General features: G+C 38.7%; 1 protein-coding gene across 2 annotated transcripts in view; it reads left to right on the top strand.

Moving 5' to 3' along the window:
- The window catches only part of ATP6V1H (ATPase H+ transporting V1 subunit H), a 132,924-nt gene that overhangs the window by 95,628 nt on the left and 23,662 nt on the right, over nucleotides 1-13,634 (top strand). For both annotated transcript variants that reach the window (XM_032422037.1, XM_032422038.1), the window contains one exon: nucleotides 3,980-4,093. In XM_032422037.1, the coding sequence (XP_032277928.1) occupies nucleotides 3,980-4,093 (114 nt within the window). The remainder of the gene's footprint in view (nucleotides 1-3,979; nucleotides 4,094-13,634) is intronic.

Here is a 13,634-nt window from a genome sequence, read left to right as displayed (position 1 = left end):
TTGCCTGAATTCCAGACTATTGAGAAACTTGACAAAGGCGGTAACAGTTGGAGGCCAAAATAGAATCTTCCCTGAGAAATTCAATAATAGACAGATGGCCTTCCTATTACTGAACCTGTTAGCCCCAGGTGACACTGAACCAGTGTGGAAGAGAAAAGAGAGAGTGGATGTGTGTGTGTCATGGATTCCTGCTTGCAAACACACCACGCATAGAAGTCCCCTCTCAGGGGAATAGGCACGGGCAGGGGGAGACAGGGGCATTACCTTAACCAGCAGGAATAGGAAGCCAGCTGTGCCAAACCCCCTAAAGTAACTCATACATACTAATACCAGATTGGTTGGTTGGATAAGAGGTTGTGGTGAAATAAGAATGTCTTTAGATTTGCCCCCGCCCCCAAACCCATTTAAAACTTATTCAGGATGATAATCTTTTCATGCCTTTGGATGAAAACCTAGGTGGGTTACGTTACTTTTCCTCTGACAGCCCTATGGTCATTTTAAATCAGACATTTGTTAGGCCTTCATGCTACTTATTCAAAAGTAGGACTTCTCTCTTTTATCTGTGATGCTGTCAGTAGATGCAGGGCCATAGTCCTTTCTCTTCCTGGCTCTGTTTCCCTGAGCTTACCTACTGTTACCTTAGTCTTCCTGAGGCTGGTGAATGGGGAAAGAGGAGGTGACAGGGAGAAGCAGGGATTTTCTTACTTGCTGTTATTGATGGCTGCTTTATGTTCTCCCACCTTGGTAGATGTCTGAAGCTGATAATTTCTCTTGGGAGTACCTTTTTGGGTTCATTGGAAGGACCTCTTCTGGCCCATTCAATGCAGCTCCCCTAGGCTGGGGTGAGCCATTGTGGTGTTTCATCTGGCTCATGGTGCCACTCAAACTTCTGTGCACCCCTAGGTTCTGGGAATGTCGGCTGATCCTGACACAGCTCCCTCTACCTTACCGCTCTGGATTACCGTGACCTCTCAGGCTTGGGCCACCGTTAGGCACCAGGCTGCTGTCCTCCCAACTGCAGGAAATGCATGCCTGTCTCTGTGTGTGGTTTCCTTGACATGCCATCACCACCTTTTTCTTTTCTGTAGGGCAGGGACCTACCGTGTGGTCCATCACATTCCACAGAGTACACACGAATCATCCTTCCCCTCCCTGGATCCTTTAATATTTGACATAGAATTCCCCAAGGGGATTAAAAGTTGTTAGAGTTCTTTATAAATTCTGTATATGATGTTTTCTCACAGATCCACTTTAGTGTCTGATATCTATTGATTTGGCATCTCAGTGATACTGACACAGAAGGAGATTTCCATATTATTGTCATCATCCTGTATGTACATGTATACCTATGAGTTTCAGCAGCTCTACAAAATTAACATGATTACGAAGATGTTAGGTAAACTGATATCTAGTTAAATCACCCGCTTAGGCAGATCGATATTTTCTAGTGTGGCAATGGATGATTCTAAGCACATGTGAGAAGGCGGCACATTGTACCTGAATGTTACTCCTGATTTGTATATTTTTCTTTTAAAATTTCTATTTTCCATCATTAATGCCGATTGCCATCCTAGACTACTTAAAACTCTTGAAAGAGTTGATAATGCAAAGTGCAAAGGTGAACAATTGGCAGATAGTGAGTGTTGTGTAAATGTTTGCAATTCTAATTATTTGGGATTCTAGTAATAGTATGCTATAGCAGTTGAGGGAGGGTTATCATTAGGCAGTTTTGCTACAATAAAGGCCTATCTTTTTTGAAGGCTTACTTGTCCTTTAATGATGTCATTTTGACAAAAACTGGATGATAATAGATATTGCTATTAATGTAGTGTATATTAAGAAAATATAATAATCTAGTTAATAGATACTTGATGAGGACTTTCTGTCTTGAGCCCTGGGAACATAGGGTAAGCAACACAATGCATAGTTTGGCCTTCATGGATCTTCTTGTATAATGAGGAAGACAAACTTAATAGTTTAGAAAGTCATTCAGGTGTAAAATTACAACTCAGATGAGTACAAGGAAGGAAAGAGAGTGCCGTGAAAAGGGCATATTTGAGGAATTACTGTGGGCAGAGAGAAGGCTTCTCTGAGGAAGTGACAATTGAGGCAAGATCTGAAAGATGAATAGAAGTTATCTGCTATATAAAGCGGGATGTTATATGAAGTGGGAAAGCCTCTGGGAGAGAAAACGGCATGTGCCAAGAGCCTGTGGCTGAAGGACCTGAAAGAAGGCCAGGGGAGTCAGAGTGCAGAGAGCACAGGTATATGACTGTGGCTCCAGGTCAGACTGGGAAGGACCCAGTCAGCCATTGTTTTAAGCAGGGAAATTGATAATTCAGATTTTTGGAAAGTTCGCTTTGAGGAGAATGGATTGAAGGGGAGCAGCCCCTTGTGTCCTCATTACCACCATCACTAGCACCAATGTCATTATCATTATAGCAGCAGACATGGGCTTGCCATACTGTAGGGACCTGGGTTTTATGGCCTTTGGTCTTCACAGCAATGCCATAAAGAAGGTGTCCTTGTTCCCCTCATTTGCCAGGAAGGAATTTACTAGGTTAAATGACTTAATGTAACCTATCCGATAAAGAGCAGAGCTGGTGTTAAAATAATGTTTTAAAGCACAGTACCTGGCACATGACAGGCACTCAACTGATGTTTGGTTATAATTATACTGTACTTTTCCCCCTCAATCCAATACATTTTTTTTTTTAAAAAGATGCTTTAAAAATTAAGTATAATCAAAAACTAATGATGTATTTGTATGGTGACTAACATAACATAATAAAATAAAATAAAATTAAAAAAATAAAATAAAGTGTAAAAAGGTATACAGATAAAAGCCTCTCTCTCACTCTTGACCCCCATCCACCCATCCTCGAGACCGTCTGCAACCGCCAAAGGCCCTACTGCGTTATCGCTGACCGTGTGGCGGGATTGGTGGTGCTCACCAGATGGTGTGGCCTGGAGACTCCACACTGTTGGGCCGGAGTTAAGAGCCTCCACAGCTCTAGCCACAGCCACACCCTTGCAAGGGAACAGAGAACCTCTTTCTATTCATGAAGCAAATCAGTATTTTTTTTTTTTTTTAAAGATTTTGTTTATTTATTTACTTGACAGAGAGAGAGAAACAGCATGAGAGGGGATAGGGTCAGAGGGAGAAGCAGGCTCCCCGCCGAGCCGGGAGCCCGATGCGGGACTCGATCCCAGGACTCCGGGATCATGACCTGAGCCGAAGGCAGTCGCCCAACCAACTGAGCCACCCAGGCGCCCAGTATTTTTGCTTCGCATCTATAATAACTGGATTTTTCAGGGCGTTAGGGGACACAGTGATAGAAAGAAGTGTCAGTTGTCAGTCATCTTGGTGCTCTTGACAGTAGGAATTTTCTCCTCTGTTTCACTGGCCAGGAGGTCATGTGGCATATTGCATCATTATGACGAAGGGCAGGTATCTTATAAATCAAGTCTTTTTCAGGAAGTTAACATGACTTCTACTAGGTGTTTTTAACCGTGTTCCCTGCTGTCTGCATCTGAGCCTCACTCACAGCACAGCGACTGGTGGATTTAATACTGATCTGATATTGTTACAGACATTAGGTGGTGTTCAGTATATTGCTTTTAAGCAAGCCAGAAATACTGGTAATAAAGTTTTAATACTCAACAACTTAGAAAACTGTACTCTAGAGTACTACAACAGTCTGTGAGGTATCCAGGTAGATGATACTTGCCTGGATTAGGAAATGAGAATAGCAGCTGGATTCCCCAGTAGGAATTCAAGAGAGAAAATACTTGAATATATTAAATCTATGATTCAGGAAAAATGATATAAAAAAAGACATGTGTTGGTTTACTCACCTATATTGTAACTTTTCTCTTTAAAACCCCTTGGCACTTTGGTATATGGGCTCTCTGCTGACTAACAGCGTGAGTTAGCAAGGAATTGCATCATCTTCACAAAGTGGCTTCTGTTCCACAGGGTCATTGAACAGCTTGGTGGGAAGCAGCTGGTCATGAACCACATGCACCACGAGGACCAGCAGGTTCGCTACAACGCTCTTCTGGCTGTGCAGAAACTCATGGTGCACAACTGGTATGTGCTGGCTTTTTCTTTCCTCTCCCACACTGATCTGCAAGCTCTCACTTGCCCCTTCCAAAAGTTCTCTGATAAATGCACTGATGAATGATAGTTTTTTAAATCAGCAATTTTCATGAAATATCTAGAAATATATTGTAGTAATCGAGAGCAGTGATACCAACGGCATTGATGTTCTCAAAAAATGTATATTCAAAGTACTAATATCAAAAACAATTCCAGAAGTAACTAAAAGGACATTTGTGGCTTAAGGGAATCGTCTTTTTTGGAGTTGAATGGAATCCAGTTGGATTATTGATCAGAGGCTTTACAATTTTGCATGGTTTAACTATTCAGCATATTGTTAACCTGGACGGTTTTTTACCGGTTCATGTGAAAACACTAAAAACTGATTGATCAACTAAGATTCAGCTCTCACATTTCATTCTATAGCCTTTTGCCTTTGAAGTAACGGAAGTCATGTTTTTCTCTCATTTGTTTTTATTTTTTGAATAAAAATTATATTGACTTTTTGTACGCACTTAAAACAAGATAAATTGAAGAGTGACTGTTTAGATAGAACGGTGAGCCTTTTGTGTCCGTGATGGAACAAACCAGAATTCCCTTTGCTGTGGCTATTTTTCACTGTGGGTTGGTTGTTGAGTGCTTCCAGTGCTCTACTGAACAGTTCACATACCTCTCTGTGCTTCACCATTTGGAAGGATGCTTTGGGGTTGGGCTGTTTTGTTAAGGCGCAGTGAACAAATACACACATTCCTTGTAACTGACAATAACACCACCAGTACTTCCAAAGGAAAGAATTAATGGTGCCTTGGAAGGCGTGCGTTTGAAAGATGCAGGCCGTACAGTATAGGAACTATCCAGGAGTGCTGCTGTGGCATCATATATGGAATATTATGATGTTGCCGCTTAAGCACTTTTGTTCATAAATACTGACATTTATGCATTCTTTCAATAACCACCTTTTGAGCACTTTATACCCTGTGTGAAATGCTGGGCTATAGATATGATGGAAGTAGGTGCAGCTTTACATAGGATGAGTAGAGAAGGCCTCTCTGAGTAGGCCAAAACAGCTGACACTAATGATAAGGAACTAGCCATACAACCCAGGTATTAGGGGTAAGCATTTCAGGTAAAGGGGATGAGAGGGGAAGGGCCATGAAGCTCGGCTTCTTTAAAAGCAATGTCTGGGGACATATTTGGTTGTCCAGAGACAGTGGGGGTGCTGGTGCTACTGGTACAAGTGGGTGGAGGCCAGGGATGCTGCTAAACATCCTACAATGCATGGACAGCCCCCCACCACAAAGAAGTGTCCTGCCCAATATGTCAATAGTGCCTGGCTTGAGAGACTCTAATTTGAGGGTGGTATGAGGGCCAGCATGGAACAAGATGCGCAAGGAGAGGTTGTCAGGGAACTGATGATGTAGGGTCTTGAGGGCTACCATTTGACTCTTCCTTTTACAAAATGAGTTGAAAGCCATTGAAAGATTTTAAAATGGGAGAATGAGAAGATTTGATATATGTTTTAAAAAGATCTCTGAGGCTACTCTCTGGTGAATGGATTGTACACGGGTAAGTGTGAAAGCAAAGGACCATTTTAGTAGGTTCTCATTGTGGTTGAGAGAAGAGATGGCTAGGGGCTTGGATTAGAACACTGAAAGTTGAGATAACAAGTAGTAGATGAACTTGGATAGATTTCAGAGCTAGTGCTAGCCATACTTCATGGACTGAAAGTGTTTTTACATGTTTTCATATACTCAGTGCAAGAAGAAAGGGATCAAAGCAGAGGGCACTCAGAAATGGTTTTTATCTCTTTTGCAGGAGAAAAAAACTTTTCAAGGCTGTCAGTAAAAACAGAATACTTGACTCGATTTCTCTCCTTGTTTCATTTTACCATGGGCCACATTTTCAACACAAATGAATTATTTAGTAATTTTGTATCTCGTGGTTTGTTTATGCCTCTTTCTTGAAATTAGTTTAAAGAATATTGGCATTTAGTATAGTTTGAGGCTGTTGCAACCAGCAAACTTATATTTGCCTTCTGTGAAACACAATTTTATTTTCCCTTTTTGTTGAAATTAAGGTTGCTGAAGTATAAATCCTGTTCTGTTAATAAGAAAAATTCATTTTTTTTTTTTTTTAAAGATTTTTATTTATTTATTTGAGAAAGAATGAGATAGAGAGAGCATGAGAGGGGGGAGGGTCAGAGGGAGAAGCAGACTCCCTGCTGAGCAGGGAGCCCGATGTGGGACTCGATCCCAGGACTCCAGGATCATGACCTGAGCCGAAGGCAGTCGCTTAACCAACTGAGCCACCCAGGCGCCCCAAGAAAAATTCATTTTAATAGTTCTTTCTCATGAAGGATTTATTGTTGGGTTTAGCTTTTTTTAAAATGTATATTTCTGATGTGGAAGAAAAGATGGGTATGAGATAAGATATTACCTTTTTTCTTTGCTAGTGGAGAAAGTTTTTTGGTTGAGAATTTTTCTTGTTTAAATGATCATGCATTGAAGATGACACATTTGCAATTGGAATATTTTCCTTGAATTTAGGAACTTGATTTAGTTTCTTGGTACATTTTTCAGTGTATGATTACAAAAGAGAAAGTAAATGTATTTATAGCCAGAAACTGGTTTCTTTGCTCTCTATCACTGACTAGCTGATGAGAGAATATCCTTTTTCCACCTTTCTAATTATGTGCTAAGCTCTTTTAACTTTGTTTTAATTATGATAAATCTCCCTTGATGGAGAAGCTTAATGTCAGTAGTTTCCTATGCTTTCTTTTTAAAAATATTTTCATATGAAGAAAAATTCTGTTGTGACATGTATTTTGTTGTGACATATACATTTCCATGTCTCTTTGTGCCAGAGAATGAAAATTGCTCAAGTAAAGCAATTTATTTAAATGTCAGATTAACATGAGATCGAATAGAATGCAATTCGGAAAGTAAATCTTCTGCAAAGTATATCCCCAAATGTAAAAAGGATTTTGAATCCATGTCTTTATGCAGGTATCTAATTTGTCTTCATCAAATCATGCTGGTGGAGACTGCCTTTCTACTTGCCTAAAGTAGACGCTTTCCCCCCGCCCCTGAAAATATGGCACTGGTGTCCTAAAGATGTTTATTGATTGAATCTTACAAAATTCTCTTGGAATTGTTTATTTTCACACCAAATACAAACATGAAAGCAGAGTTGATTTTGTTTCCTTTTAGCATTTTGTTTGTTTTAATTAAAATGAGTTTTCATAAATGATTTATGTTAGTACTATGTGGTGAAATAAATCAGTTGAACATAATTGAAATATAATCATGGATAAAAGTAGAATGAAAGTCTGCCTGAATGGCAGTAGCAGCTTTTCATGACATTTTTGCATCTTTATCTGTACTCATTGTTCTCGTAGGCCACACTTTCAGATTTCCTGCACACTCTGGATTTTCTTTCACTTTTCTACCCTACGTGATTTTTAGATTTTTTTGATGTTGCATTCCTCCTAAAGCTTCTGTTTATGAGACTAAATAATAATTTTGGATATGGTAAAGTAATATTTATTTTTTACTGCAGGGAATTTTTTTGTTTTAAATATAAGTTTAAAATTACATTTTAAGTATAAATTGGATACTTATGAAATTATAGAACTGAGCTGTCTACGTATTTTGATTTTGATTCTTATTTTAAGGAGTTAAATATTAAATTTTTGGTAATGTAGAGATGGATTTGAGTTTATGTAACAGGGAGTATAGAGTTGTGTATCATGTGAAAATACTTAATTCTTTTTCACAATTTTATGGTTGATTTCAAAATTATCATGAATTGCCGGTCTTAGCATAGCTAGTGTTTCTCCCCTTCTTGGCATCATGTTTACATGGAATGGTGGGATACAAAAAATCTTCACTGATGGTGGGGAGTGGATGGGGGCTGAAATCGAGTTGCAAGGGAGGGAGGGGATGGTCGGCACACACCCATGTTTCCTCAGTTCAGGAAGTCTTGAGCAGGTCAGTCCCACTTACAGCCCTCCTAAATGCTCTTCCCGCACCCGCTGTGCATTCGTGCTGTGCCCCTTGTTCTTTGATCAGTGCTGGATTTTTATATTAATAAATTTGCCAGAATATATAAACATTGACAACATACTCTAGAGAACTTTTATATATACCCTCAGTTTATACTTTATAATTCAACATCATAAAATGTCATCATTTTTCTCCTACAGAATGATTTTAAATGTAATCAGCCTCTAATTCAGAAGCAACAGTATGTGCATATGGACAGCTCAGGACTTCAGGAAAGAAACACTGAATTTTGTAGGTAGAGGATCTTGTGTAGAATTTTCTATTTGTTTCTAGATTATCTTTCAGTCTTTTTTTTAAAGCAGAATAATAAGCTATAAGAGTGTTGTTCTCTCCACTTATTTTATGTGTAGGTAAATAATATAACAGAGAACTCACCAAGCCAAGTAGATGAGCGATACTACTTTGTTCTCTGATGTTTATGTCTGCTTAGAATATTAGTTATTCTGTAAGTACATAGCTGTAAATACAGTGATTAAAAGTTACTTATGAACTGAACTGAAGGAAAAAAAACTTAACGTGCATTAGCCTTTTAGCATTAATAATCATGTTACTAAAATATTCCATGTGATTTTTAATAAGCATATAACATTTCCAGATTTAACATTTTCCAGAATTAATTTAGAAAATTGTGGCCACCCTTTGGGTGCCTGGAATTTTCCACATTATTCATACAACATTTTTAGTGGAAGAATCTTAGAAAATGTCTTTAGTATCATGTTTATGTATTTTTCAAAAACAAATTAACTCGATTAAAAAATATATCAAAACCAATTGCAAGTAAAGAATTCTTGGTAGACTGTTGTCTCACCATCAAGTTGGTGGCTAAAGTTGCTCCTACTTTGCTAGTTAGAGATGTTTTGAGGCTGTACTAATTTGTCTGGACACTATGTACCACTTAATTACAATTGATTTGGAGATGCCAGCATAACATAAATCTTAAATTGTTGCGAAGTACCAGCCTAAATAAACATTTGGAAGAGGTAGATAATGAGCATTTAGGCAGTAAAGAATATAAAACCACTGATGGATAATGGAGTCTCTGTATTTTATAATTAAGTATAAAACCAAATGCAGATTTCACACATAAGTGCATGTGACTAGGTTATCTGTGGATTAAATTCATGTTGTGGTTTTGTTTGATTAGGATTGGCTTTTTAGACACACAGACACCTGATGGGGGTTTTGAAGGATCAGTTAAGCATGGACAAAAGAAAAGCCTTGTCTAGTAAGGGGAGTCAGAGAAAAATGAACTAATTTGCTTTGCTTTTAATTGCTTTTTCTCCTTTCTCTTTCAGTGGGTGGGACAGTTACGTTTGTGGTCACATGAATATTTCATTTCATGGGCTTTGTGTGTGTGTGTGTGTGTGTGTGTGTGTGAAATAATCAAAGCTCAATAGAATAGAGTATGCTAAAAATTAATTAGATAAAGATTAAGCAAACTTTATATTTATTCATCTTAGAGATTTAATTAAATTTTTGAATTATTTTCTTAGTTTCGATTTAAATATATCATCCAGATGTTGCCTCTTGATGGGGAACAAAATCTCATGGGTAACAAATGGATTGATAAGTTTTCATCACCACTGAAATTTTGAGGTATAGATGAAAAAAATGGTGATAAGCCTGTCATCTTATCAAAGACAGCTTTTGATGTAAATATCCTTTAATTACATTTTTATTAAATTTACTTTTTAAAAGAATTATACAGTGATGCATTAGGTACCTACTATATATCTAACCCTCATCATGAATTAAATAATGTTCCTCACCAGTCCTCACTTGTTATTTTTTTTAAAAATGAATTCAGTAAAAAGCTACCAAAGAGTTAGTATAGGGGCCAGAGGTGTTTAAAAGATCAGGTTTCTTACACATACACAGTATCAGAGTTCTAGAACATTTCCCTGTAATTCTCTGTACCTTCAGAAGCTTCTTGCCCCACTTTCCTTAACGGCAGGTATTTGCAGATGCCTGAACAAAAATAGCGTCTTGGATGACAGTTTCCCCTGCCTTGCTAAAGAGCCCAGAAATATCTTATGAGAAAACATTTTAGCATTTGGTTAAACACTGTGCTGTTCTATTTGTATCCAGTTACTTTCCCAATTGAGGGAGTGTTTACTGTTACCTCTGTAATTAATACTCTTGTCTCCAATTTAGGCATGGACAGGCATACTTATTAGATGATTGAATATGTGCTAAAATAGGAAGAAGAAAATAAGGGCATAGCACACAGGTTCAGTGCAGTGTCATGAGGGCTGTGGCAGAAGTATGAGTAGGTGTCATAGGAGCTTGGGAACTGTGCCTCATCCTTCCTGGGCCTTCAAAAGGGAGGTTTTCCTGAGGAGACGATGCACGGGCTAAGTCTTAAGGATCAAGAAGGAGTTAGTTGGTGAAGATGAGGGTAGAGTGTAGGGAGGACTTCTGGGCAGAGTCATTGTGTCAGCATGCTGCATGTGGGAAGCCCCAGAGGTGTCACCAGAACGAAATCGGGAGCCTGGGAGTGGCTGAACTGTCGCTAAAAGGTCACCTTTGATGTCATGTGCCGTGCCTTAGTATTTCAGGAAGATTTAACACAACCACACTAATCTGAAGACCAATTTTATTTCTTCTATGATACTTTTTTTTTATTAGGTCAGGGACTTATGTTTCTCCTGTAATGTGAACTGTACTTGTTGGCAAGTCCAGAGCTGATACAGCTGCTCAGCGAGCGAGCGAGGTCATAGAAGAACCAGGATTGTTCAGCTTCCTGTTCCCCTATCCCTTGGATGTAGTTTTCACCCTCCTGGTTGCAAAGGAGAAGGGAAATATGAAAAAAAAGTTAAACGTTTTAATTAGAAAGAATTTAAACTAATGAAAGTTTGCAGGAACAGTACAATGAACCGGTGCTTGTTTCCTCTGGATTCGCCACTTGTTGACATTTTGCTGCATCTGTATGTTCTCTTTCTGTCTCTGTCTCTGTCTCCCTGTCTCTCTGAAGTATTTGAGACTTAAGTGGCAGCCATTATGACCTTTAGCCCTAAATGCTTCACACATAAGTCCTGGGACCTGGGTTTCTTATATCACCATAGCACAATGATGTGCTCCTGTAATCTATAGCTCATATTCACATTTCCTTGTCTATTGTTTGTACTGTTGTCTGTAGCAAATACGTTTTGTCCAGTCCAGGAGCATACATTGCATTTAGTTATCCTGTCTCATTAAAATAGAACAGTTCTTTGGTGTTTGTCTTTTTTAGCATCGATATTTTTAAAGACTACAGGCCAGTTGTTTTATAGAATGTCCCTCAATTTCAGTTTGTCTGATGTTTCTTCCTGACTACCTTTAGGGTATGCGTTTTTGGCAGGAACACCACAGAGGTGATATTATGTTCTTCTTAGTGTTTTTATCAGGAAGCTCTCGAGTCAGTTTACCCTATTGTTGGTACTGTTAACTTCCACCTGCTTAAAGGGGTATAAGGTTTCTCTACTGTAATGAGCTTCTTTCCCCTTTGTAATTAGTAAGTAATCTTTGGGGAAGTACTTGCAGACTGTAAATACTGGTTGTGTTTCCCAACAAACTTTCACTCATTTTTTAGCATCCAATGGTGCTTCTTGCAAGAGTCAGTTATTACTGTCATAATTGCAAAATGCCTTTTGGGATTTTATTTTTTATAGGTGTAATGTAATGCCTTTGGAGTCAGCAGTCTGTATTCATCAGTGTGTAGGACACTGAACCAGGAGAAGAGATAATATAACAATCAGTGAAGGATCTTGTGTGGGTTGTGCTGGGACACTGGAGGAGCCGGAGAGAGTGGCCAGGCACTTGACATTCCAGAACTTAGCTCTCCTGAGCCAGGAATTATTTTGTCTTCTATCTAGTGCTTCTTTTTTTTTTTTTTTTAAAGATTTTATTTATTTATTTGACAGAGAGAGATACAGCGAGAGAGGGAGAGCACAAGCAGGGGCAGAGGGAGAGGGAGAAGCAGGCTTCCCGCCGAGCAGGGAGCCCGATGTGGGGCTCGATCCCAGGACCCCGGGATCATGACCTGGGCCGAAGGCAGACGCTTAACGACTGAGCCACCCAGGCGCCCCTATCTAGTGCTTCTTTCCTTCTAGCACCTGAGTACTTGAGAAGTTTCCCTTCAGGTAGTGATCTTGAGAGAAATGTGACTCGATATCGGCTTCCTTTCTTAGTTATTATTTTCTGAAAATGACATTGTATCTCTGATCTCTTCAGGAGTGTTTTTATGATAGACTTTATAAAGCTATTCAAAAAACATTTCCTAACCATGCCTTTCATCAGATATTAGTAGTAGAGGTTTTATTTGGCACACCAGCGTGATGTGTTGTTTTAATGTATTAAAACATTTACACAGTTTTAAGAAAGTTTAATCCTAAGGTATTTAGATGACAGCAGACATCTGTTTTCTTCAGACATATTAGACATATAAATGAATGAGATGTCTTATTTGGTAAGGTGGTTATATGTTGATGGTTAGTGTGTTAGTAATGTTTTGAGATGTAATGTTTCGAGCATAATTTTGAGACTGCTTTTTCATTTGTCTGATTTTGTTTTGCCTACATAAGAGAATTGTGTGTGTATGTATGTGTGTGTAGATATATTACATACACCTATTTTGTAAGATATTTTTTGTATATTCTGCATGTTCAGAATCAAGTGTATCCAGTTTATGTTTTGACAACCTACAGCAATTTTGCTATTTTTCTTGTTATTTTAAGTAAGAATATGTGTTCTAATTTGTTAACTTACATTTCTGATAAAATTGAAGGGTGGTAAACATTTATTCTTAGATGACAATAAAAAATCTTTGCAGTGTTTTTGTAGATTGCCAATAGAAGCCACATGTTTAAATAGAAGCTGCATAAGAAATAATATAAATGATAAAATTATAGAAACAAATTAGCCACTGGAAGGTTCTGCAAGAGTAAAACAGGAATGTGATTGGTTCTAGTATACTAGTGAAAGAGTACCTTTGGAAACTACAATCTGAACTTCTGTGTATGTGTGCTTTACTTCACCGGGAATGGTTTGTTTGCAAGAAACAAAAACCTACGCAAGTTAGCTTAAATATAAGAAACTCTATTAGATGGATGTCAGAGTAGCTCACGGAATCCAACAGTAGGTGAAGTCACACAGTTTCAGTGAAACTGGGAACCAGAAACCTGTGGGAAGCAAGGCAGCAACTTTTTCCACCTCCCTTTCCTTCTGGCCACATGGGTTCTCGCATCTGTAGCCCATCTGCTTTGTTATTTTCTGTAAGCTGGCTTTTCTGCCCAAGGTCCTGTCAGGCTTTCTCCACGGTTGCAGGCTAACCCTCAGTGTCTTCATGATTGTCTACTTGAGCTTTCTACAGTGCACTGACTCAGTTTGGGTATGCCCTTCCCAATTCCCTGCTTCCTGCTGGGCCTGTTCCTTGGTCATTTGTCTCCTGTACCTGATGAAGGGGGAATAGGATTTGAATGGCAGTGAGG

The sequence above is a fragment of the Phoca vitulina genome, unplaced genomic scaffold (genome assembly GCF_004348235.1).
Source record: "Phoca vitulina isolate PV1807 unplaced genomic scaffold, GSC_HSeal_1.0 scaffold25, whole genome shotgun sequence".
NCBI lineage: Eukaryota > Metazoa > Chordata > Mammalia > Carnivora > Phocidae > Phoca > Phoca vitulina.
This window is presented reverse-complemented; position numbering and strand designations above follow the sequence as displayed.